Source organism: Trachypithecus francoisi, unplaced genomic scaffold (genome assembly GCF_009764315.1).
Source record: "Trachypithecus francoisi isolate TF-2019V2 unplaced genomic scaffold, Tfra_2.0 Lachesis_group3, whole genome shotgun sequence".
Lineage (NCBI taxonomy): Eukaryota > Metazoa > Chordata > Mammalia > Primates > Cercopithecidae > Trachypithecus > Trachypithecus francoisi.
In genome coordinates this window covers 131170963-131195121 of record NW_022681468.1, presented here as the reverse complement: position 1 = coordinate 131195121, position 24159 = coordinate 131170963, and the positions used below count along the sequence as shown (strand labels likewise).

Below are 24159 nucleotides of genomic sequence, written 5' to 3'. Positions count from 1 at the left end.
TTATTAATGTATGGGGAACAAAAAAAACACATTTATTTAGTACATTGTTACTTAAAACATTGGAATTTTAAAAGAATTAGTGTTTTATTTCTTCATAAATTGAATTTCAAATATCATGAATTAAAAATATAAATTTCTTTTGAAAGCTTGAAACTTAGGGTAAAAAAAATTTCCAAATATTTCCAAAGCAACAAAATAGTATTTATATATGCTTCAAATTCTGTCAGCACAAAACTCTCCCAATAGAAAGGGTCAAGCATACAATTTTTCCCATATACTTTCAAAACTTCTAAAAGACGCTGTTTTCCTTGGTCACCACATTAACTATAAAAATGGACAATGACATTTTCCCTCTAAAATTACTAACAATATAATCCTCATTTCTAGAAAAAGCCTTTGTTCAACTAATGAATAAGCCCTCATTGAGATGCTAAATCATAGGATGCACTGTAGTTCCCCTGAAAAGGCCAAACAGCATATTCTTTCACAAAGAATGAGTCATGGGTGCAGAATATTCAGCCTATTTAAAACAAAGATCAGCTTTAGATCTATTGCCTTTCTTCCAGTTCCTCTGCCAGCCACTTGCTTTTGTTTTGCTGTTCAAGACACAAATATAAATAGTACATATATTGTGATTCTACCTCAAGCAGGAAATAGCTCTAGTTAACTCTCAATCATCCACTCTTTCGAGGAGGAATGTTTACAGTTCAGATTCTCTGTCAAACAGAACTAGACATAAAATACTCACTTTTTGCATCCTCACTACTTCCAGCAGGGTACCCCTCCACCTTATGTGACTGGCAGCTCAGAAACTTAACTGCTAGGTCCAAGGCCCTGGCTATGAGATGACTCTCTAATAGTCAAAACTGGGTGGTAATCTCTCCAATAATATGCCATGAATCACCAAATCCAATTTTTAAAAATCTACATTAATTGAATTTAAAATAGAATGACTTCTATAGAATAATACTATTTTCCATAAAAATTACTTTTGTTAATATCCAGAGTATCATGGGGTGGGGTCCTTATCCATGAAAATCGCCATTTATTCCGAAAGTTGCCAACATCAACAAGGATTCACTGATGGAGAGTAGAAGAAAGGCTTTTTTTTCTTTTGAGAAGAAATGAAAAGTTTGGAGACAGGAAAAAATTCCAAATGTTCTTCCTTCTAAGTCTAGTGGATGGGAGGTCCTTTCTCCCCAGTACCAATTCTCATGTCTTCCCAAACCCCATGTCTAATTTCTGTTTTGGGAGGGTAAGTGGGCATAAGAAAAGCACAGAGTGATTGTCCCTAGAAAAAGGAGGAAGTTGAAGATGACCCCACTTTCCACATGCACTTACAACACTGATCTTCTCTGGAAACAGAGATGAGGAGGAGGGCCAGGCATGTCACTCCCCACCCCATGGGTTTTAGAAAGAAAAGGTTAGTATTGGCAGCCAAAGGTTAGTATTGGCAGCCAAAGGTCAACCAGACAAATGTTGCTTTATTATTCTGAGCAATTACAAATAGAATTACTCGACTCTAAAGTGTTTAAGCAAGAACCTTAGCCCTATTCATTATTGTATGGATAGTTTCTAAAAGTGTCTTATACAAATTAGGCCCTCAAAAAATGTTGATTCACAAATTAATCAGTTGTTAAAACTGTAAAACTTACAACTGACACTTGGAATGAAAACCTGTAACATACCAACTTTAAGTGTCCATTATTTACATGTATTTGACTTGGGCCTATACAGTTATACACAGGGATAAATGGGTGACTCCAGGCCAAAGAACATGCGAATCTCTTTTCCTTTCTTTAGTTCCCAAGCTGTGACAACTGAAAAGAAATTTTGTTGCAGCCAGAGTAATAGGGCTGACCCTTCTCCTGTGATCACAGATTCTCTCCTCTAGCAATCAAAAGATCTTCAAGGTTCAAGTCAAATTCCACCTCCCCAGGGAAGTCTTCCTAAATCTCCCTAAAGCTCCCTCACTGAGGTAGTATGCGCTACCCCAAGGCTTTGATGACATTCTTGTCGTAGCATTTACCACATTTTGACTGTCTATTACTGAAAATTTCCCTGAAGGTTTTTAATCTTCAGGGGAAATTTTAAAATTCTTTCCTGTATATTCAGAAACCAATAAATACGTGTTGGATTTAATTTTTCAGCCAGTACCTGGTTTCTATGCCTCTTTTCAAAGGTCATCCGATAACCAAAGACCTGTAAACTGCTGGTTCCCTTAACCTCCTTTTAGCCTTCATTCCACCTACAATAAATATGAATTGCCTAACACTTTAAATTGTTTCTACAGCAAAGTATGTTCTAAATTCCTAACTACTTTACAGATTGACTATAACATACAGAACATTCAAAATTAAGACCTGTGTACACATAAATTTCCTAATCACATGTCAATGTTATTTTTAATTGCATTAATTTATTAGGCAAACAAATAAGAAAAATTATTATATGCCAAACAACAGGGATACAAAAATAAATGACATAGAACATGCACTCTCAAGAGCTTTCAGTCTAGCTGAGGTGTCCAACATGTAAACAAGCACGGCATTTAAGTACCAACTTCCCAAGTGTTAAGGTCTCCCTGCAATCATTCACAGGTTATTAAACACAGGTTGAATTTAATTTATTCATCCAGTCAACAGCTGGTTTCCTTCCATGCCTCTCAAAGGTCAGTCATATGACCAAGACCTGTAACCTACTGGATTCAAAAGATAGGGAAGACTCATCAATACATAAACAGCAGTAAAGAGAGGATACCCAGAACTGTGAAGTCAGGAAAAAATTCTAGGGGATTACACCTAAGTCGCATTATCAGCTTGGAGGAGAGAGAATGTATATGCTGCGTATGCTACTAGGTTAAATTAAAATTATTTGGGTATTTTGTTTGTCTTGTTTCCAAATGCCCCCTCTCTAGAGCTCAGGCAACAGAGCAAGACTTTTTGGTCCTTAGTAGTTATTTCATCCCCTTGCCTCTTCAAAATTTATCTTCTCTTTAATCGACCAATACTTGATGAGTTAATACAAAAAACCTTATAGTAATTTTGTCTGTAGTAACCCAACCCAACTGTCCCTTAACAGGCAAATGTATTAATAAATCATGGTATCCACACAACAGACTACTATTTATCAACAAAAAATTAACTTTTAATACATACAACATGGATGAATTCCAAAATACTTACGCTGAGTTAAAGCCAGATTTTCTTAAAGAGTACGTAATGTATAATTGCGTTTATATAACATTTTAAAAAGTGCAAACTAACCTAGAGATCAGTGCAAGAGGGTAGCAGGGAGTAGAGGAGAGAATAATTACACTGAAAGCTTTTGGGGGTGATGGGCATGTTCACTATCTTAAATGCTATGATACTTTTATAGACATAAGCATATGTTGAAAGTTATCAAATTATATACTTTATATATAAGCAGCTTATTGCTATCAATTTTCCCTCAATTAAGCTGTTAAAAGAGTAATACTGACTAAAGAGATGTGACAATCAAAGGCAATGTGTAGATCTGGATTAAATCCTGTATTTAAAAAAAAAAAAAAATAGGAGACATTTTTGTTAAGTAATTGGGGAAGTGTGTCCACAGACTATACACTAAAGTATTACTAAGCCAATATTTAATTTACAGGTCTAAGAGTATAAATCTATGTAACCTTTTTAAAGAGATATCTGGCAATATATACCAAAATGCAAATGTCTAACAATGCTACTTCTAGGAAATTAATCTTAAGAAAATAACCATAAAAATATTGAGGGGAGAAAATATGTGCAAGAATGTTACCTGTTGCAATTTTTAACAGTCAAAAAGACGAAACAATCTACATATCCATTAGTTGTCAGGTTGGTAAATAATACATTTATCAAGGAAACAATAAAATTTTATGTAGCCATTTAAAGGAAAAATGTAGAGCTATGTTTATTGACACAGAAAGAGATCTAAGATATTCTGTACACGAAATTTAAAATGGCATGTGAGATCTGAAGGGCTATTCACAAAAATGTTAATGGGGTGGATATATTTCATCTTACTTTACTTAATTTACATAAAATACTTAATTTACTTAAGCAAAATACTTAATTTACATATAAGAATAGCCATTTTATATAGTCATTTGGTAATCAGCACAAAAATATTTTATTTTATTTTTACTTTTTATTTCTCTCAGCCATGATCAATCAAGATATTTCCACCTTTAAAGGAAAAGTAGTTTAGAACCATTAACTTTTAGAAGAGATAAGAGATATTAGCACCATGATCTAACACCCTCATTTTATACCTGAAGAAAACGAGACCAAGAAAAAGTACATTACCTGTACAAGGTTATAAAGCTATTTTAATGTATCACCTTGATTTTATTTCTAACTCTTTTCATATGTATGTCATGCCTCAGTTCTTTGACATATTACCTCCTGTGCCTTCTCCCTACCATGTACCATGACCACTAACTTGTATGGTCTTGAGCAAACAACTTAAAACCAAAAAACAGCTTTAACTAGTAGATCTACAAGCTTGCCTATAAAAAATGATTCTAAGAAGTCTCTAGAAGCTAAAACCAATAAAATCCACATCTGTGAATTCCAGACTTATGTTCAAATATAAACACAAGATAGCAAGACTGCTTTATGGAGATTTTCTATCTAACCCCCCAATTTATAAATCATGAACAGAATATAACATTTCTATAATAAACCAGATCTCACAATGTCTCTTTAGAAGCAGCTCTTTCCAGGGCCAGAGTCCTGGACCAATATCCTCAGGCACTCTTACAAGGTCACTGGTACAAACATCAATCTTTGAATTATGCTACAAGAGATGTGAAAGCCTGAGGTTCAGCTCCAAGTATCCCTAGGACATGTACGTACACATACTCCTAAATGCTATTTCTTCTAGTTTTTCTGTAACTTATCACTCATAAGAGTTGAGCCTTGGCCAGGCATGGTGGCTCACACCTGTCACCTTAGCACTTTGGGAGGCCGCGGCAGGAGGATCACTTGAGCTCAAGAGCTCGACACAAGCCTGGCAACATAGTGAGACCTCTTTAAATATATATACATATTGTTTCCAGTGAGCCTAAAATATAAATTTGCCTTTTCAGTAGTAAATATGGCTCACCTTCAAAATCAATACCAAAAATAACTCTTTTTTTTTAAATCCTTACTGTCACTGTCTCTATTGTCATTAAGTTCTTGCCTTTTAGCAGCCTTTAAACTCTCCTAACTCAGAATGTAACAGAAATAAAGCACTGGAGTAGAACCCAGAAGACATGGATCCATGTCATACTGCACAAGTTTTAGAACTCTAGGCTTCAGTTTCCGTCATCTTTAGAGTGTTGAATTCTAGTGCATTTTACAATACTAAAATTATAAAATTTCTTATTCAATTTATCTGTAAAACACTTCAAACACTACAAAATCATGATAAGATAGTTCTCAAAAGAAAAAAACAAAAATTTCAAATATAATTTTACTTGTTAGGCTGACTTTCAAAGTTGCTTTACAACATAAAAGCTTTTTTTATTTTCAAATAATCATGTATTTCTGATAGCCATTACAGTACACTGACCTCCAAGGAGACAGTGCTGGGGCAAGTGACAGCCAGATGAGCACTAGGTGACTGTGCTTCTCTGAGGAAAAATAACTAAACTTGGTAAAAGAAGATCCTAAGAAGCCAAGAGGCAAAATGTCATCATATGCATTCTAGAGCAAACTTCCAGGACGAGAACAAGCAGCAGCACTCATGCTTCAGTTAACTTCTCAGAATTTTCAAAAAGTGCTCAGAGAGGTGGAAAACCGTATCTGCTAAACAGAAAAGAAAATCTGAAGACATGACAAAGGGGGACAAGGGTGGCTATTAAAGATAAATTTGTAGCCCTCCTAAAGAAGAAACAAAAAAGGTTAGGGAGCCCAATGTACTCAAGAGGGCTCCTTCAGTCTTTTTATTTTGTTCTGAGTACTACCCAAAAATCTAAGGAGAATATCCAAACCTATCCATTGGTGATGTTCCAAAGAAACTGGGAAAGAAGTCGATAAGGTACATATGACAAGCAGCCTTATGAAAAGAAGGCTGTGAAGCTGAAGAAAAACTAAGAAATGGATATTGCTGCATACTGAGCTAAAGGAAGGCCTGATGCAGCAAAAAGAAAAAAAAGCAGAGGGGGAGACGTCAATGCTGAAAAAAAAAAGAAGAGGAGGAAGGTGAAGAAGTTGAAAAGAATAAGGAAAAGGAGGACGAAGAGGATGAGGAAGAGGAGAAAGATGAAGATGATCATAATGAATAAGCTGGTTCTAGCACAGTGTTTGTCCTTGTTTACAAATTATTTAACACCCCTATATACAACTCACTCCTTTTAAAACCTTTAAAGGTAAGGCTTTGTTTTTAAACTGTACAGTTAACACGCTAACAGTTAACCACACTACCAAACGTGTCTCTAGATAGCCCATCCTTGAGAGTCAGTTGATGAGACAGCAAAAAGAAAAAAAATACAGATAGATGGAAGGACAGACAGACAGACAGCCCATCCTGGTGTTATTTTCAATAACCATTAACTTTGCCTAAATCAGTATGAGAGTTGTAAGCCAGCATGAAAATCTAAAACAGGTTCTTATTGGTGCACAGCACAAATGAGTTATATATGGAGATGGGAGTCTTTCATCTTCATTTCTCTCTGATGCAGCTTATACAAAATAAGTATTACTCTTAACTGAATACCACTCTGTAATTGCCAAAAAAAAAAAAAAAAAAAAGCTGCAGCTGTTTTTTTGACACTGTAAATGCTTCTAATAACAATGTTTTATTTTTAAAAATCTTATATTTCTGAAATAATTCATTGTATTTCATTACAGCTAAAATATTTCACATCGATGTTTTAAGACAAATATATATGAATATACATGTATACATAAACATACATATATAACCAATCAGAAAAGAACCTGATCTAAAATTTTCAACTGTTATCCCATTTATATAAAGTTACATAATATGAAATGCATAGTATGCATAATATGAAAAGTCTAAGCATATTTTCTCCAGATTCTGCTAAAAAGAATTAAGTCCCTCACTGTCTCTTGTTTTTTTATTATTTTTTTTCTGAGACAGAGTCTCACTCTGTCACTCAGGCTGGAGTGCAGGTGATCTCGGCTCACTGCAAGCTCCGCCTGCCGGGTTCACATCATTCTGCCTCAATCTCTCAAGTAGCTGGGACTACAGGCGCCCGCCACCACGACCAGCTAATTTTTTGTATTTTTAGTAGAGACGGGGTTTCACTGTGTTAGCCAGGATGGTCTCGCTCTCCCGACCTCATGATCCACCCGCCTCAGCCTCCCAAAGTGCTGGGATTACAGGCGGGAGCCACCAAGCCCGACCACTATCTCTTTTTTTGTGACTTTTTTTAAAGTTTCCAATGTAGTATCCTACATTTCTAATTAAATATTATTCTTAAAATAACTCCCGTATCTTGTGGCCTTCTCAACTTTTCGGCTTTTGTGCCTGTGAGTTGTTTAGAAAAATTAATTTATACTTCCCTAGAGATTAACTCAGAAAAAAAGGAAAAGACAGAGTCAACAATACCACTAAATTTTTATATTTCTTTCAAATACTATCACTGTGCTTAAATAAGTTCAGTATTTAACATCAATGCTTAGTAAAGCATACAAATTAAAACATATAGTAGAGAGATTAATCAATACACTTGTAAGCACTGTGGGAGTTCAGAAGTCAAACAATCAGAGCACTCCACACCTCAACTTTTCAGCTGGCTACATAGTTTGTCACAACTCAGTATGCTTATGCAGATTTCCAATCTCCAGACTGGACCTAAGTATAGCCAGAATGCTTTTTAAAACAGTTTTCCTGTTACATGTGAACCATACAAACAATGCTAGCTATTATCAATACTTACCAATTCAATTATTTCTTCCCTCTTATATTCCTTCCTTTTGTCTCTGTCACTAACAGTGACACAAAACAACTTCAAAAGCACAATATGGAACTAAGTGACTTTTTAAAAGTTTTAGATGCAACATCCCGACATTTCCACAGACAAGGAAGCCTCTACATGAATGAAGAGGCCCCCATCTTGAAATGGTAAAATAAAGTTTAACAATCTTAATTTTTTAGAACAAGAAACAGGAAGTCTTCCCATTGAAGCACAAGAGAAAGAAGAAGTAAGTATAGGTATGGCTAACACACATTCTAAAAGTAAGGGTGTCCTACTACTATAAGGTATAGACAAATTCAGGTCGGGCGCAGTGACTCAAGTCTGTAATCCCAGCACTTTGGGAGGCCAAGGCGGGCAGATTGTGAGGTCAAGAGATAGAGACCATCCTGGTCAACATGGTGAAACCCTGTCTCTACTAAAAACACAAAAATTAGCTGGGCATGATGGCGCACGCCTGTAGTCCCAGCTACTTGGGAGGTTGAGGCAGGAGAACTGCTCGAACCCAGAAGGTGGAGGTTGCAGCGAGCCAAGATGACACCACTGCACCCTAGCCTGGGTGACGGAGGCAAATTCAACCTCTCTGGGCTTTCCTATACCCCACAAAGGAAAATAAATAATAAATCTGAAATGAAAGCAATAAACTCAAATAACTTATTCTGCAGCTTTTAATATACAATTAAAATATATATTTTTAATTTGGAGATAAAAGTATTTCTCTATAAGTATAGCATAAAAAAATTACTCAGACCTTTAGCTCTTGGATAGGTAGTATACAAAAAAGGTGCAAGGGAATTATTACAACTAATAATTCCAAGCAATCATATAGTCAAATATTCCTAAAACCTGTTCATGTTAACAACGATACTATTCTAGTTTACGGAACAGTTTTTCTCAGTTTCTTTAAAATAAACTGTGCTAAGGAGCAGAGGACTAAGTGGTATTCTTACCTTGTCATTAACTGTTCACACTTCCATGTCCTAGGAGAGAGTGTTTTTTACTACCTAAGTACAGAATTAAATAAGTATACATTTTAAGCTGATAACAATATGTAGCTATCACGATCACATCTAGAGAAATTATTAAGTATTTTCACTGAAAACTATCGCTGTGTTCTGGTACAGTCTCAGAAGCCATTCCCCAAGGTTCTGGAGAATCATTTTCCATGGTGGTTCTATACATTTATGCCTTCAGTTGCAAAAACAGTCGCAAGAAGAGGGTAGCCAAATTCTCATCAGAAGCTATATCCAAGGTTAGTATGCCTCCCCTACCATTTGCTTCTTTTTGATAAGGATAACACATACAAGGATACCAAATTCAATTAAGAACATTCACAGTGATACAATCATGCAGTACTTTACTTCTGAAAATAAGTTATTGGTACTTAAATCAATTATATAAAAATAATAATATACATTAAAGGGCATCCTTTCCCTTTTAGTTAGTTATAAAATAAACACTGCTAAATATATTAAGGAGAGATATATTGGCTTAAAACAGCAATAGATGCAAATGTATGATTTTAGAGAGGCTTACAGATTTCAGAAAAGCCCCAGAAATCCTTGAAGTAAAGGCAGTGAGAATTTACAGCTTTCTTCCATGAGTGAAGCAGAAGAGCACAGGGTAAAGAACAGGAGGTCCACAATCAAGTGACATAAGTTTTCTAAGCCTCAGTTTAAGCCTTCACCTATAAAGTGGGAATAATAGGTGTGCCAGTATCTCATAAGGTTATTGTGAGAATTCAATTCAATAATGCAAGTAAAGATTTTTATACAGTGTCAGGTATACATTAAGCCATAATAGTTACTCTTACTATTGCTCCTGCTACTACTTCTAGAACCTGTCATATTGTACACAGAGAATTTAAAGAACCAATCAAAGTAATTATTAAATTTAGTGAGCCCTCCTGTTTTTGTCTGACACGAAAACTAAGGGTAGTTTCCACATTTTTAAATGGCTAAAGAAAAAATCAAAAGAATGGTATTTTATGTCATATGAAAAATATATGAAATTAAAATTTTAAGTGTCTATGAAGTTTTATTAAAAACAGCCATGCTAGCTGGGAGCAGTGGCTTATGCCTGGAGTCCCAGCTACTCACAGGTCTGAGGTAGGAGGATCATTTGAGCCCAGGAGGTTGAGGCGATAGTGAGCTATGATCACACCACTGCACTCCAGACTGGGCAACAGGGCAAGGCTCTGTCTCCAAAAAAATAGATAAATAAATAATTATTTTTTTTAAAGCCCATGTTTATTCATTTATGTATTTCTTTGGCTGTTCTTGTGCTACAATGGCAGAGCTGAGTAGCTGCAATAAAACATACAGCTCTCAAAGCCAAAAATATTTACTATCTGTCCCTCTGCAGAGAATTTCGCAACCATGATATAGAATAGAAATATAGCAACTATTTAGACTAAAAGACTAATACATGGATGTTTTATTGTCTTAAACCATGGTTTACTTGACAGATTTTTAGACAGTTTTTCAAAACCAATTGTCTAAATTTGTAAATGTTAAAAACTCTGTTTAAGGCTATTCCTTCCATACTTCCATCCTCACATCCTACAATTCCAATTACCTGAGAAGTTACAAATAAAATCACCTTAAAGATGGCTGCTTTTAAATTCTACCACCATCATTGATACTTAATAATAAAAAGAACATTAAAAAGGTCTCCTTACCACAAACATGTATTTACTTAAACAAGTATAAAATAAAAGCCGGTATCAATGGTAAAGCATTTAAATGCCAAAAAGAACAAAAAATCAAGTAACATGCAGTGTCATTCATCCTCCAAGCTAACTTATCATCCTTAGGGGAAAAAAAAGATTGACACCTATTAAGATATTTGGAAATTACTGTTGGATGCAATATGTGAAAAATACAATTATATTACAAGAAATAAATAAAAGTGGAAAAAAATATTCTTAAACTACACTCAAGTAGATAACAGAAGAAGGAAAACGAGAGACAGGCACAGTAAGAGAAGTCAAAACAGGCAGAACAAATACAGTAGAGGGCACTGATAGGAAGTAGAAAGCAATGGAGAAAGTACAATTACAATATGATAGAAAGGAAAAAATAATCTGGCAGATACTCTTTTCCTCTCCTTCCTTCCTCAAAAGGTTTTACTTGATTTTGATAAAACATTCTAGAAAAATATTCCAATATTTCATTAAGTATTTATGAAAAGCCTGCTGCACAGACAAATGATACCTGGAATATTAAAGGAGCCAAAGAAACAGAAACTATATCTGGAGAACTTACATACCCTGACAGGAGAGGTAACCCTGCAAAAAAAGGTTAAATTACTAAGAAAATTATAAAACAAGACACAAACCAGGTAAATAATAATTTTGTCAGCAGAAAGAAAACAAAGCAAAGGAATGCATATTCCTACTTATGAAGGAGAATGATAGCTTAGAGCTTGAAAAGAAAGGTAGAGTTTGAAATACCAGGAGTTAAAACTGGAAAAGGAATCAAACAGAGATGAATGAAAATACAGGCAAGTAGCACTGATAAGCTTATGATATAACAAGTAGCTAAAAATCATAAATGCATCCTACCTAGAATACGTATGCTATTTTCTATAGTAATCTAGCAGCAGAGATAATGAGCAGTTGGACAGATGAAGTACAGAAACTGTCAGAGCTGATGGAGCAAAAAGTCAAAATGGTTAATGCTTGTCAGTGTATCACTAGGAGTGAGAATAAAATCATTGACAATAAATTCCTGTCTATACAAAGGAAAACTTACGTAGGAAGAAGCTGCCAAGTTAGGAAAGTAGGCAAAAATTGAGAGAATAGTCTAATTACAGTCAAAAAATAATAAATGAGTATTCAAGAGCTATATAAATTAGAGAAATGTATTTCTGTGGTACTTCAAAGAAGCATTTCCAGTAACTGGATAACTGTGGATATACGGACAATATAATTAAAAGGTAAAGTCTAAATACATTTTCTATTCGTAAAACAGAAAAATATCATCATATAAAGATGGCAGAGAACAAAATCCATGATAAAGTTGGACTCTTGAGGTCAAGTCATTACTTTAAGATTCCAAAAAGAAATACTCAATGGACTTAAAACTTACAAAAATACCTAAAATATTCCTTAAACACTACACAAATACCCACACTGAAATTTACATAAGAAGTAATGATGCTCTTCTACCTTCAGTAGGCCACACACACAAAGGTATTAGCATTACACAGACTGGCTGATGTCAAAATATACAATTTCCAGTTCAGTCAGATTTGGTTGACTCACACAGTTCAAACAGAATTAGTTGTGTCATATCAACGAAGCAGTACTGGCAATGGATTGACAAGGAAATTGCCTCATTACATATATCTACTATTCCTTAAATAGCAATTGCTAGTAAAAACTATGTTCTAGCCTGATTAGTAACTCAGGAAAGACAACAGCTAATGCTTCATTTGTCTCCACATAGTTTTAACTATTACATGCCTTTTGAAAAAGGCTACTTGATAAAATTTAAGTACTTACTAATATCATCTTCATGATAAATGACAGAGTGAAATGGCAGAGTTCGGTCTTTAATATATCTCTCTGCTGGCTCAACATAAAATGTGCCACCACGAGTCTGGATGAATCCTTCAAATCTTCCATCAATAACAGACCCATGGCTAAAACTTCCTTCTTCACCTATTAATGAAAGCAACAAATTCTTGACAATTTAATTTGCACATGAATGTTAAATTTGTTCATATATACGTGTATATACATGTGTGTGTGTGTATATATATACACATGCATACATATATACACATATATATGGTTAATTCCTGAATATAAATTTACCATGGAAACTTTCACATAAAATATATCAAGTAGAATGTGAAATGTGAACAGCAACTGGTATTTAGTTAAAACATATACAACTACTAATAACAGCAATGAAAAATAGAGTATTTGCCTTGTTACCAACCACATTCCTTGCATCTAGCTCAGTGCCTAGCATGTATGCAATAGTCATCAACAATTGTAAACTGGCCCAGCACAGTGTGGTTCACACCTATAATCCCAGCACTTTGGGGGTCTGAGGCGGGCAGATCACTCAAGGCCAGGAGCTCGAGCCCAGCCTAGCTAACATAGTGAAACCCTGTCTCTACTAAAAACAGAAAACATTAGCTGGGCCTGGTGGCACAACGCCTGTAAGTCCAGCTACTAAGGAGGCTGGGGTAGAAGAATCACTTGAACCCTGGAGGCGGAGGTTGCTGTGAGCTGACATGGCACCACTGAACTCCAGCCTGGGTGACAAGAGCAAGACCCTGTCTCAAAACAAAACAAAACAATTAATAGTTAAATTAATTTAAACTTAAAAGCAAGCAAGCAAACGCACTGATAAAATATACACTTTCAGAATAAAGACATCCAAAGCATCTTTTGAAAATTTTGCTACAGGTACCACAAGAAAAAAAGCTCCTTTCCCATCTGATATATTGCAAATGGGCCAGGCCTTTTGGCTTCTGCGCTATGCTTAGGGGTTTTGTGTTTTGTTTTGTTTTGTTTTGCTTTTGAGACAAGGTCTTGCTCTGTCACCCAGTCTGGAGTGCAGTGACACAAGCTTATGGCTCTGTGCAGCCTCAACCTCCTGGAATCAGGCACTCCTCCCACCCCTGCCTCCCTAGTAGCTGGGACTACAGGCGTGCACCACCACCTCCAGCTAATTTTTGTATCTTTGGTAGAGATGGGGCCTTGCTATGTTTCCCAGGCTTGTCTGGAACTCCTGGGCTCAAACAATCCACCTGCCTCGGCCTCCTAAAGTGCTGGGATTACAGGCGTGAGCCACCACGCCCAGCCTATAAATACACTTTTAAACAGAACAGTGTCAAATATTTCAGAGGAACTTTGAACAAAACTATACCAACAGTACTTTTTTAAAGATACAGGACAAAAATTTGTAATACTATCCCATCAATTATACTTCTCCAGTGAAAGGAAATAATAGGAAAAAAGGTACTTTTGGTTTTTAATATAATCACCACGAAAAGGTGAGCAGCAAAATCAAATGACATAAAGGGTGAAAGTAGAGGGAGAGGGCTTTACACCTTGAAGTTACCCATTACAATTCTCTCATTAAAATAAAAATCAGGCCTTCCACAATTTCTAAGTTGTAGAGTAACATTAATTAGTTGCCTTTGCATTAATCATAGACTGGAGGTAAGAGCCCAAGACACTGGTATTTTAAGTAATTTTTTTTTTTTTGAATAAAGAAACAGGGGCTCTGTCTATCGCCCAGGCTATAGTGCAGTGGCACAATCATAGCTCACTGTAGCCTCAACCTCCTGGGCTCAGCAATCATCCCACTTCAGCCTCCCATCTAACTGAAATTACGGGTTTGCCACCACAACTAATTTTTTTTACGTTTTTTAGAGTAAAGGTCTCACTACATTGCCCAGGCTGGTCTCAAACTCCAGGTCTTAAGCAATCCTCCTGCCTCAGACTCCCAAAGCACTGGGATTACAGGTGTGAGTGCTACCATGCCTGACCTAAATAACATGATTTTTATCTGCAAACTCATTTACAGCCTTGTACTTTTCTTGATCTCATCACCTAGCAAAAAAGGGCAGGAACTACTAAGTTATTTGCCCAGCAAGATAAATAATCAAGAAGATAATAGAACACTAAGGTTTGACACTGAAAATCTACTGATGAAAAATGCTTTATTTTGGTTATAGAATTGTAAGAGTACAAAAAAGCTAAAGAATTTATTAGGTTTATTCTACAAATGAGAGAGTTTAAGTATAGAAATGCCTCATCTGGCACAATCAAAAAATAAGAAAAAATTCTTTAAGCATTTAATTTTTCATGTTATTATTTTCAGTAGAAACCACTCTCACAGAAATAATCTCAGTTTAACACTGTCTTAACTGAGAATCATCTTGAATACTTACTAATATACAGTTACAAAACAATGACATTTTGCCTCTCTCCAACGCCCCCAGAATATTTTCATTTTTTAAGCTTTTTTATGATTTCTGTAATTGTTCTGTTCTTTCAACACTACTAGTAGATTTAACTTTCTATTGGGTTAAGTGTGCCACTGATGCTCCCCAATATGCACTTTTAATTTGATGCAGTAAGAGAAATTTGTTAGAACTGTGAATAAAGCAAATAGATTCTGAGGAAGCAGGGCCTCGGGAGGACTTTCCTACAGATAACTTTGTTACGTTATCTTTGGCTAAGATAATCTTTACTGCTTCCTTTTAGACTTTTCCTGTTTTCTCATAAAACACAGCAAAGTTACTATTAATTTCTTACTTGGAAAATCCGAAAATTATAGAAGTCATTAAAATTTTTGAAAATTCTAATAGTTTAAAAGTACTGAGTCAAAATTTCATACCTTTCAGAAGCCAGATATTTCATAATTCACTATTAAACATATATGTAAAGATAGGTTCAAACATTACTTCATTTCTCAAAGACCCTTCATGATGAATTCAATCTCCTCTGGATTTATAACCTTTTCTGAAATATCTGCTTACACTTCAAAATAAGTATCTTTGTGTAGAAAAAAAAAATGAAAGAAAAAGGGTTCTGTTAGGTCCAACTTACCATAAATATGTCCAGTGTAAATATGAGAGGTATCATAATCAAGTACTTTATTTGATGTTTCTACTTTAAATTCATCACTGAAAAGGGACGTGTCCCTCTTCATTCGTAGGTTGAAATGTCTGTAAAATGGGATGGGAAGGGGGGAAACTGAAATTAAAAAGATCCAAATTTTAAACAATTATTTTTTATTTTTAAAAGTCTATAAAATGTGGACTGTTATGAAATTTGTCTATTTGTGAAATATGCTGACCAAGATTTTTAAATAAACATTCTGCTCTAAAAGTCAACTTAGTAGCTGTGGTAAGACTCTAAATAAGATAAATTAAACAGTAACTGTCTAGGATATTAAAAATAAATGCCTATAGAGTGATTCTCACATAGTAAAACAAGATATTCAAACAGCAACTGAGTTACTTGGAGATTAAAACAGGCTTCCTGACCCAATTACTATTATTTACCACTGCCTGTCTTCTCTTTCTAGTAATTCTGTAGCTTTGCTATTCTCCCCTACTTTCTACAAGTCAAATAATAAAATACATAAGAAAGCAGCAATATATATTGGGTATTTAACATCTCTTCTCAGAAAGACAAGTGTGTATGCTCTTTGTTTTACCCTGGGGCTTCTAATTGTTGCAAATTACATAAATCTTCCAAAATTCAATTTGGGAACCCCGAAAGACCAGGCTAATGGCTGAAATCAGAGGAATTTTACTCCTCTACATAAAAAAAGGGAAAGATCAAAATACTGAAGTAAAATTAATTGAAGATACGACAAAAATCTAGAGTTTAGAATCAAATTGGAATCAAATCTTAAGCCTAGAATTTACTAGCTCAGATTCCTGTCTGTGAAATAAAGGTAATAAATTCTATATATGTTGTAAAATTACTTTAAATATTAGAGATTATAATGTATATAAAGTCATAACACAGTACCTGGCACACTGGAGATACATGATAAAACGGCAACAAATTAGCTAACATTACTCAACTCTTAAAAGTATATCAAGTCTTTTACAATTGCTATAGAAGTCTGAACATAATGGAATTTCTACTCAATTTTGTTGACAATTACAACAAAACATTATGTTCTTTTTTTACATATATATATTTTGCAGAGTACTATAAGAACCTTGTTTTTTTAAATAATAAAAATTTGTAACACATTAAGTTGTATGGGGAAACATAATGTCACTTCACACATTTGTGACATGAATAAATTGGTACAATATGGTGGGAAAACTAGTTTAAAAAATTCAAATTACAAATGCACATAGCCTTTGACACAAGAATTCCACTTCTAGAAATTTATCTTATATATACTTTGACGTAAGTGAAATTACTTCCATACTACAAAGAATGTGGCATAAGAAATATAAAGTTGAGCCAGGTGCAGTGGCTCACGACTGTAATCCCAGAACTTTGGAAGGCTGAGGTGGGTGGATCACCTGAGGTCAGGAGTTCAAGACCAGCCTGGCCAACATGATGAAACCCTGTCTCTACTAAGAATACAAAAATTAGCCAGGCATGGTGGCTTGCACCTCCAGATCCAGCTACTGGGGAGGCTGAGGCAGAAGAACTGCTTGAACCTGGGAGAGGTAGGTTGCAGTGAGCCAAGATCATGTCACTGCATTCCAGCCTTTGGGAGGCCGAGGCAGGCAGATCATGAAATCAGGAGATCAAGACCATCCTGGCTAAGACAGTGAAACCCTGTCTCTACTGAAAATATGAAAAATTAGCTGGGTGTGGTGGCGGGCGCCTGTAGTCCCAGCTACTTGGGAGGCTAAGGCAGGAGAATGGCGTGAATCCAGGGGAGGCAGAGCTTGCAGTGAGCTGAGATCGTGCCACTGCACTCCAGCCTGCGCAACAGAGCAAGATTTCATCTCCAAAAAAAAGGTACAAAAAAAGGAAAGATACAGTTCTGTGTAGAGAATTTCTGAGGAAGATACACATTATCAGAATGTGCATCAAATTTCTTGACAGATACACAATAAATTAATAACAATGGTTGTCCACAAGAACGGAAAGTGGGCGACTGGGAAATAAGAGAGGGGAGGATACCTCATTGTATATCTTTTGCGCCATTTAAATTTTAAAATATATGAACATATTTCTTATTCAAAAAATAAAATGTAAATTAAAATAACACCTTAAGACACAAAACAAAAACTACTGCTCTTTGGACAGATGAATCAATTCTGACTTTCAAACTACTAACTTGGAAATAAACAAGTTTTGTTGTGTACAATGGTGGAGAAACCATTACTGGACTTGCCTATCAACCTGAAAAACACAGCTTTTCAGTTATATAAATGAAACAACTGCTTTCAGACAACAGACAACAAGCAGTGAAGGACTATGATTTAAGAAAAAAGGAACATTCAACAATGAGAAAGAACTCCAGAAATCTGCACAGGCGTTCAACTGTAGTCTCTGGCTCAATACTATCATGGATGCATAAAGAGAGACTCCACAAAGGTGGGTCAAAAAATAACTATTGGCGAGCTGTTAGTTGACCAACTAATGGATCTTGCAAGAGACAGGGATACATTTCAGACTTTGTTGTCATTTAATAGAGAACCCAGAAAAGTCACTCCTTGGAAATAGGAACAAACTATTCCTAGAATAAAGGCTACTTCAAACCTATCCTAACAAAGCTTAAAAACAAGGCTCAAAAGGGTCAAGCTGATCCACAACTTGCTCAACTATCTAACAAAACAAAACTCCATACTTTTTTAAAAAAAATACAAACAGTTAAACTGTGGTATATCCATACAATAGGATAGATTATAGCAACAAAAAAGGAACAAACTATTGATAAACACAACAATCTGTACAAACTTCAAAAAAATTATGCTGAGTGGAAAAGTCAATCTCAAAAGATACTACCTGCATAATATGATTCATGCAACAATCATGAAACAATCTAATTACAGAGATGGAGAACCAATTAATGGTTGTTAAGGATTACAGATGAGGGAGGGGATGAACATGGCCATAAAGGGATAGCACAAAGGAGTCTGGTGATGCTACCACTGAGTATCTTTGATGGTAGGGATAATTACACAAGACTACCCATGAGACAAAATTGCACAGAATTACGCACAGGCACACACACATGCACGTACATGTAAAACTGATGAAGTCCACATAAACTCTAAGCATTGTACCAATATCAGTCTTGGTTTTGATGTTGTAGTATAGCTACACAAATTGTGAACACTGAGGGAGACTGGGGGAAAGATGTCCAGGACTTCCCAGTACAAACTCCTGTGAATCTACAATTATTTTTAAATTAAAAGTTTTTTAAAAATCCAGACACAGGTGGGCACAGTGGCTCACACCTGTAGTCCCAGTATTTTGCGAGGGCAAGGTGGGAAGGATCGCTTGAGCCCAGGAGTTTGCAATAAGCCTGGGCAATGTAGCAAGACTCCATCTCTAATTTAAAAAACAACAACAACAAAAACAACAACAAAGAGACACTAAGTATTAATCAAAATGTGAAATATCCAATTAAAAACCACTAACTATAAAAAAAAAACTAAGGGGAATAAAACCAAACCACTAACTATAAAGAAATGTGACAAAGAAGAAAATTAGTCCAAAAAAAAAACTCAGAATGAGAGATAATGGAATTAGCAGACAAGGATTTAGTGTCTTTATACTGTAAATATGTTTTTAAAATTATGGGGAAAATATAAGCATAATAAGGAGAAACCAGAAACTGTAGAATGAGGGCAGGGGAGGGACAGGCAAGGGAGGAGAGAGGGAAAGGGACGAGAGGGGAGGAAACTTCCAGAATTGGAAAACGTAATTTCTAAAATGGAAAAAAAATTATAAATATGTATCTCACTGGACTGACTTAAGAGCAGATGAGATACTACAAGAAAGAATATCAGTGAATTTGAAGACAGGGGGAAAAAACTATCTAACTTGATGTTCAGAGAGACAAACAGTTTAAAAAAAAAAAAAAAACCCCAGAGCCTCAGTAACCTATGAGACAGTAAATAAAGAAGGGAGAGGAGACAGAAAAAAAAAAAAAAAAATTTGATGAAATGATAAAAAAAACTTCCAAATTGATAAAACTCTAAACACAAGTCTAAGAAGCTCAACAAACACCAAGAAAGATACACACAAAGAAAAACCCACAAGACACACCACAGTCACTGCTGAAAATCAGTGTTAAAGAGAAAATCTTAAAATCCATCAAAAAGAGACTGATGATATGCAGAATGACTGATGATTTAATATTAGAAATAATGCAAGCAGGCCGGGTGTGGTGGCTCACGCCTGTAATCCTAGCACTTTGGGAGGCCAAGGCGGGCAGACTGCCTGAGCTCAGGAGTTCAAGACCAGCCTGGGCAACATGGTGAAAGCCTGTCTCTATTAAAATACAAAAAATTAGCCGGGCATGGTGGCATGCACCTGCAGTCCAGTCCCAGCTACTTGGCAGGATGATGCAGAATTGCTTGAACCCAGGAGGCAGAGGTTGCAGTGAGCTGAGATCATGCCATTGCACTCCAACGTGGGCGACAGAGCAAGACTCTGTCTCCAAAATAATACTAATAATAATAATAACAATAATAATGCAAGCTAGAAATTATTGGAGAAATTTTAATGCTGAAAGAAAAACAATGTCAATCCAAATTCTATACTCAATAAAAAAGATCATTCAAAAATACACTGTCAATGAAGAATGAAAAAGAAAACATCATTATAGTACTGTAGATATTAACAGTAATAAAGTAATATTATGAGCATAATGAAAATAAATTCAATTGCTTAGATAAAATAAACTACTTAAAAGGTACAAATTATGAAAACTATCACAAAATATAGAAAATCTGAATAAGCCCCTTTCTACTGAATAAAATGAATTCACGATTTAAAGCCTTTCCACAAGGAAAATACCAGGGCCAGATGGTTCCCCTGATGTCCTATAAAACTATTTTAAGAAAAGACAGAAGAGTACTCAACTCATTTTATGTGGCTCACATTACCCTAATCCCAAAACCAAAGACAGACCAAAAAAGAGAGACTGATATTCCTTATGAACATAAACACAAAAATGAGAAAACTGAACAAAGTAATAAATAAAAAGGAAAATACATCATAAGCAAAAGAAGTTGATTCCAGTAATAAGAGGCTGGTTTAACATTCTAAAATCATCAATGTAATTCACCACATTCAAAGGGGAGAAAAGCCACAAAATCATCTCATTAGGTACAGAAAAAGCATCTAACAAATTTTAGCACCCATTCATGATCAAACTCTCAACAAACCAGGAAGAGACAGGAACTTCCTTAACCCGATAAAATACATCTACAAACTCCATTTAACATCATACTTAAAGGTGAAGGACTGAATGCTTCTCCCCTAAGACTGGGAGTAAGGCAAAGATGTTCACACTTGCCACTTTCATGCAACTCTGTAACATTCAATATGATGTTACAGATACCATAACAAGCCAAGAAAAATAAATAAAAGAGACAGTTTGGAAATGGAGCAATAAAACGGCCTTTATTTACAGACAATATTATCTTCTATGTAGCAAATACTAAGAAATTTACCCAAAATCTACTAGAATAAATGAGTTTAACACAAAGTAACAAGATACGAGACTAACATACAAAAATAAAATAGTAGGGCTGGGGGTGGTGGCTCACGCCTATAATCCCAGTACTTTGGAAGGCCAAGGCAAGAGGATCACTTGAGCCCATGAGTTTGAGAAAAGCCTAGGCAACATAGCAAGATCTTGTCTCTACGAAAAGTTTTAAAAATTAGCCAGGCATGGTGGTATGTGGCTGTAATCCCAGTTACTCAGGAGGCTGAGGTGGGAGGATCTCTTGAGCACAGGAGATTAGGGCTTCAGTGAACTATGATCATGCCGCTGCACTCCAGCCTGGGCGACAGAGCAAGACTCTGTCTCAAAAAAAAAAATAATAATATGTTGTGTATTAGCAGCAAACACTGTTAGATGAAATTTAAAAAACAATCTCATTTACAATAGCAATTTTATACTACTTAAGAATCAAGATGTTCAATGCCTCTAGTGAAATCAATGAAATACTCTGAAGGAAACTAAAGACCACCTAAGTAAATGGAGAGATACACCATGTCCATGAATGTGAAGACTCCACAGTATTAGAATGTCAACTGTACCCAAATTAATCTACAGATTCAACATAATCTCAATCAAAATCCCAGCAAGTTTTACTGTAGAAACTGAGAAGGAATTCTAAAATGTATATGGGAATGCAAAGGACCTAGAATAGCAAAACAATTCTGAAAAAAAAGATGACTGACACTATTAGATTACAAGACATTATGCCAGTTATCAATTTATTGCCTCCGGGTTCCTCCTAATCTACACTTCACTGCCTTCTTGGACCCTGTAAACATTTCTCTTTTTGCCAGCTAGTGATAAGCTTTGTCAAGAGATGGCTCTGAAGTAGTACTTTTCTTTCTGGTTTCAGGGTGCTTCTGTTCCAGCTGCCAGAGACATGCAAGTGATACACCCTGTGGTGCTCACCCTTCAGCAAAATTTGTTGCCACTTTTGACTGGTGGTTCCCTACCTACCAATACCGGCCTACCAACTGTGACCAGCTCTGGCCCAGGGAAGAAGTTCTCTGATGAGCTGCCACATCCTTGCCAGTAATTTCTGAATCCCAACTTCAAAGAAAGGATCCCTATCCAAATTTGTCTCTTTGGTAAATGTCTCTCAGCTCTAGGGTATTTTTTAGAATTGTTTTTCCTTCATCCTCTTTTAGTCGCTAATCCCCAGAAATAATAATTCTTTGTGTTTTTCTTACTGTATAAAAACAGCATATTCTTTATTTTGCATTCTTTAATTTCAGAACAAAATAAACAACAACAAAAAAAAACATGATACACAACATCCAATTCTGCTGTCAAAGTAGGGAGGGAATGGGGTTTAACGCCCTTGTTTCCTGCCTTAGACACAAGGACTGGAAAGAAAAAATTACCAGGTATCAGCAGAGAGAGCCAGGTGGGACAGGACCACTCAAAGCTGCAGTGGGAGCCACGGGGCACAAGGTTTTCAAGTATAAACTCTTAATCTACTTCTTCCCTGTGAGACACATCCTCATCGCCCCCAAGGGAGGTGATTCTTATCAGGAACAGCAACACTGAGTTCCTCCGTTGCCACTTCATCTTCATCAATAGCTAACCTAGCTTGATCATGTGGTAGATGCAGGTGGATGGGCCTGAGGATCCTCAAGGGAGAAGCCAGAAGACAGCAGTGTGGTTTCAAACAGCAGCACCACCAGGTCACCGACAGCCTTGTTGTTCTTGTATGCCTCAGCCTTCTGCTGCAGTGTCTCCACAATGAGGTGGTTGGGGTTGATCTCTAAGTGCTTTTTAGCCATTATACAACCCATGATAGAGTTGTCCCAAAGCGCCCGGGCTTTCATGATCCACTTCATATTGGCTATCTAGCCGTAGGTGCTGGTCACAATGTGGCAGGGTGAAGACACAAGCTTACTGGAGATTGTCACCTTCTCAACCTTCTTATCTAAGATTTCTTTCATGAGCCTGCAGAGGTTCTCAAACTTCACCTTGTTCTCCTCCCTTTTCTTCTTCTCCTCCTCTTCCTCAGGTAGCTCTAGACCCTTCTTGGTAACTGAGACCAGGCTCTCCCCATCAAATTCCTTGAGCTGCTGCACACAGTACTCATCAATGGGCTCACTCATATATAGTACCTCGAAGCCCTGCTTCCACACTTGCTCCACAAAAGCAGAGTTGGCCACTTGCTCTTTGCACTCACCAATGATGTCATCGATGGACTTCTGTGCTTCCTTCATGCGAGACACATACTCTGACAGAGATGTCATCTCATCTCCAGAATGGGAGGTGTGAGACCACAGCAGTTCAGACAGGTGTCGCCAGTTAATGGAGTCCTCATGGATTCCAAGCCACGAGATTTTAGAGAATGCCTCATCTAATTTCCAGTCATTCTCCTTGTCTTCTGCCAGCCCAGAGACGCTCAAGCCACTTCTTCTTCTTCTTCTTCTTTTTGTTTTTTTTGAGACAGTTTTGCTCTGTCACCCAGGCTGCAGTGCAGTGGGGTGATCTTGGCTCACTGCAACCTCCGCCTCCCAGGTTCAAGCAATTCTCCCGCCTCAGCCTCCCAAGTAGCCTCCCAAGTGCCACCAAGCCCAGCTAATTTTTGTATCTTTAGTAGAGATGGGGTTTCACCATGTTGACCAGGCTGGTCTTGAACTCCTGACCTCAGGATTCAATCTTGGGCTTTTCTTTGTCATCTTTATCTTCCTCTTCTTTCTCACCTTTCTCTTCCTCATCATCACTGATTTCCTTCTCTGGTTCCTTCTCCCAAAAAAGGGTGATGAGACAGCCTATGAACTGAGAGTGCTTCTTCACTACTTCTTTGACCCACCTCTCTTCTAAGTACTCTGTCTGACCTTCTTTAAGGTGAAGGATCACTTTGGTATCCCTGCCAATGGGCTCATCATGGTCAATAAGTAAATGAAGGAACTCCCAGCAGAAGATGCCCAGGAATACTGTTCTTCGTCATTGTGCTTTGTGATGGCTACTTTCTCTGCCACTAGGTAGGTAGAATAAAAGCCAACACCAAATTGCCCGATCATGAAGATTTCT

At 36.4% G+C, this 24159-nt stretch overlaps 1 protein-coding gene across 2 annotated transcripts in view; it reads right to left on the bottom strand.

Annotated features, from left to right (window-relative positions):
• ADAM10 (ADAM metallopeptidase domain 10) overlaps nucleotides 1-24159 on the bottom strand; it is a 158318-nt gene that overhangs the window by 72881 nt on the left and 61278 nt on the right. For both annotated transcript variants that reach the window (XM_033189966.1, XM_033189967.1), the window contains exons 3-4: nucleotides 15525-15643; nucleotides 12453-12611 (exon numbers count right to left, since the gene is read on the bottom strand). In XM_033189966.1, coding sequence (XP_033045857.1) covers nucleotides 12453-12611; nucleotides 15525-15643 — 278 coding nt within the window. The remainder of the gene's footprint in view (nucleotides 1-12452; nucleotides 12612-15524; nucleotides 15644-24159) is intronic.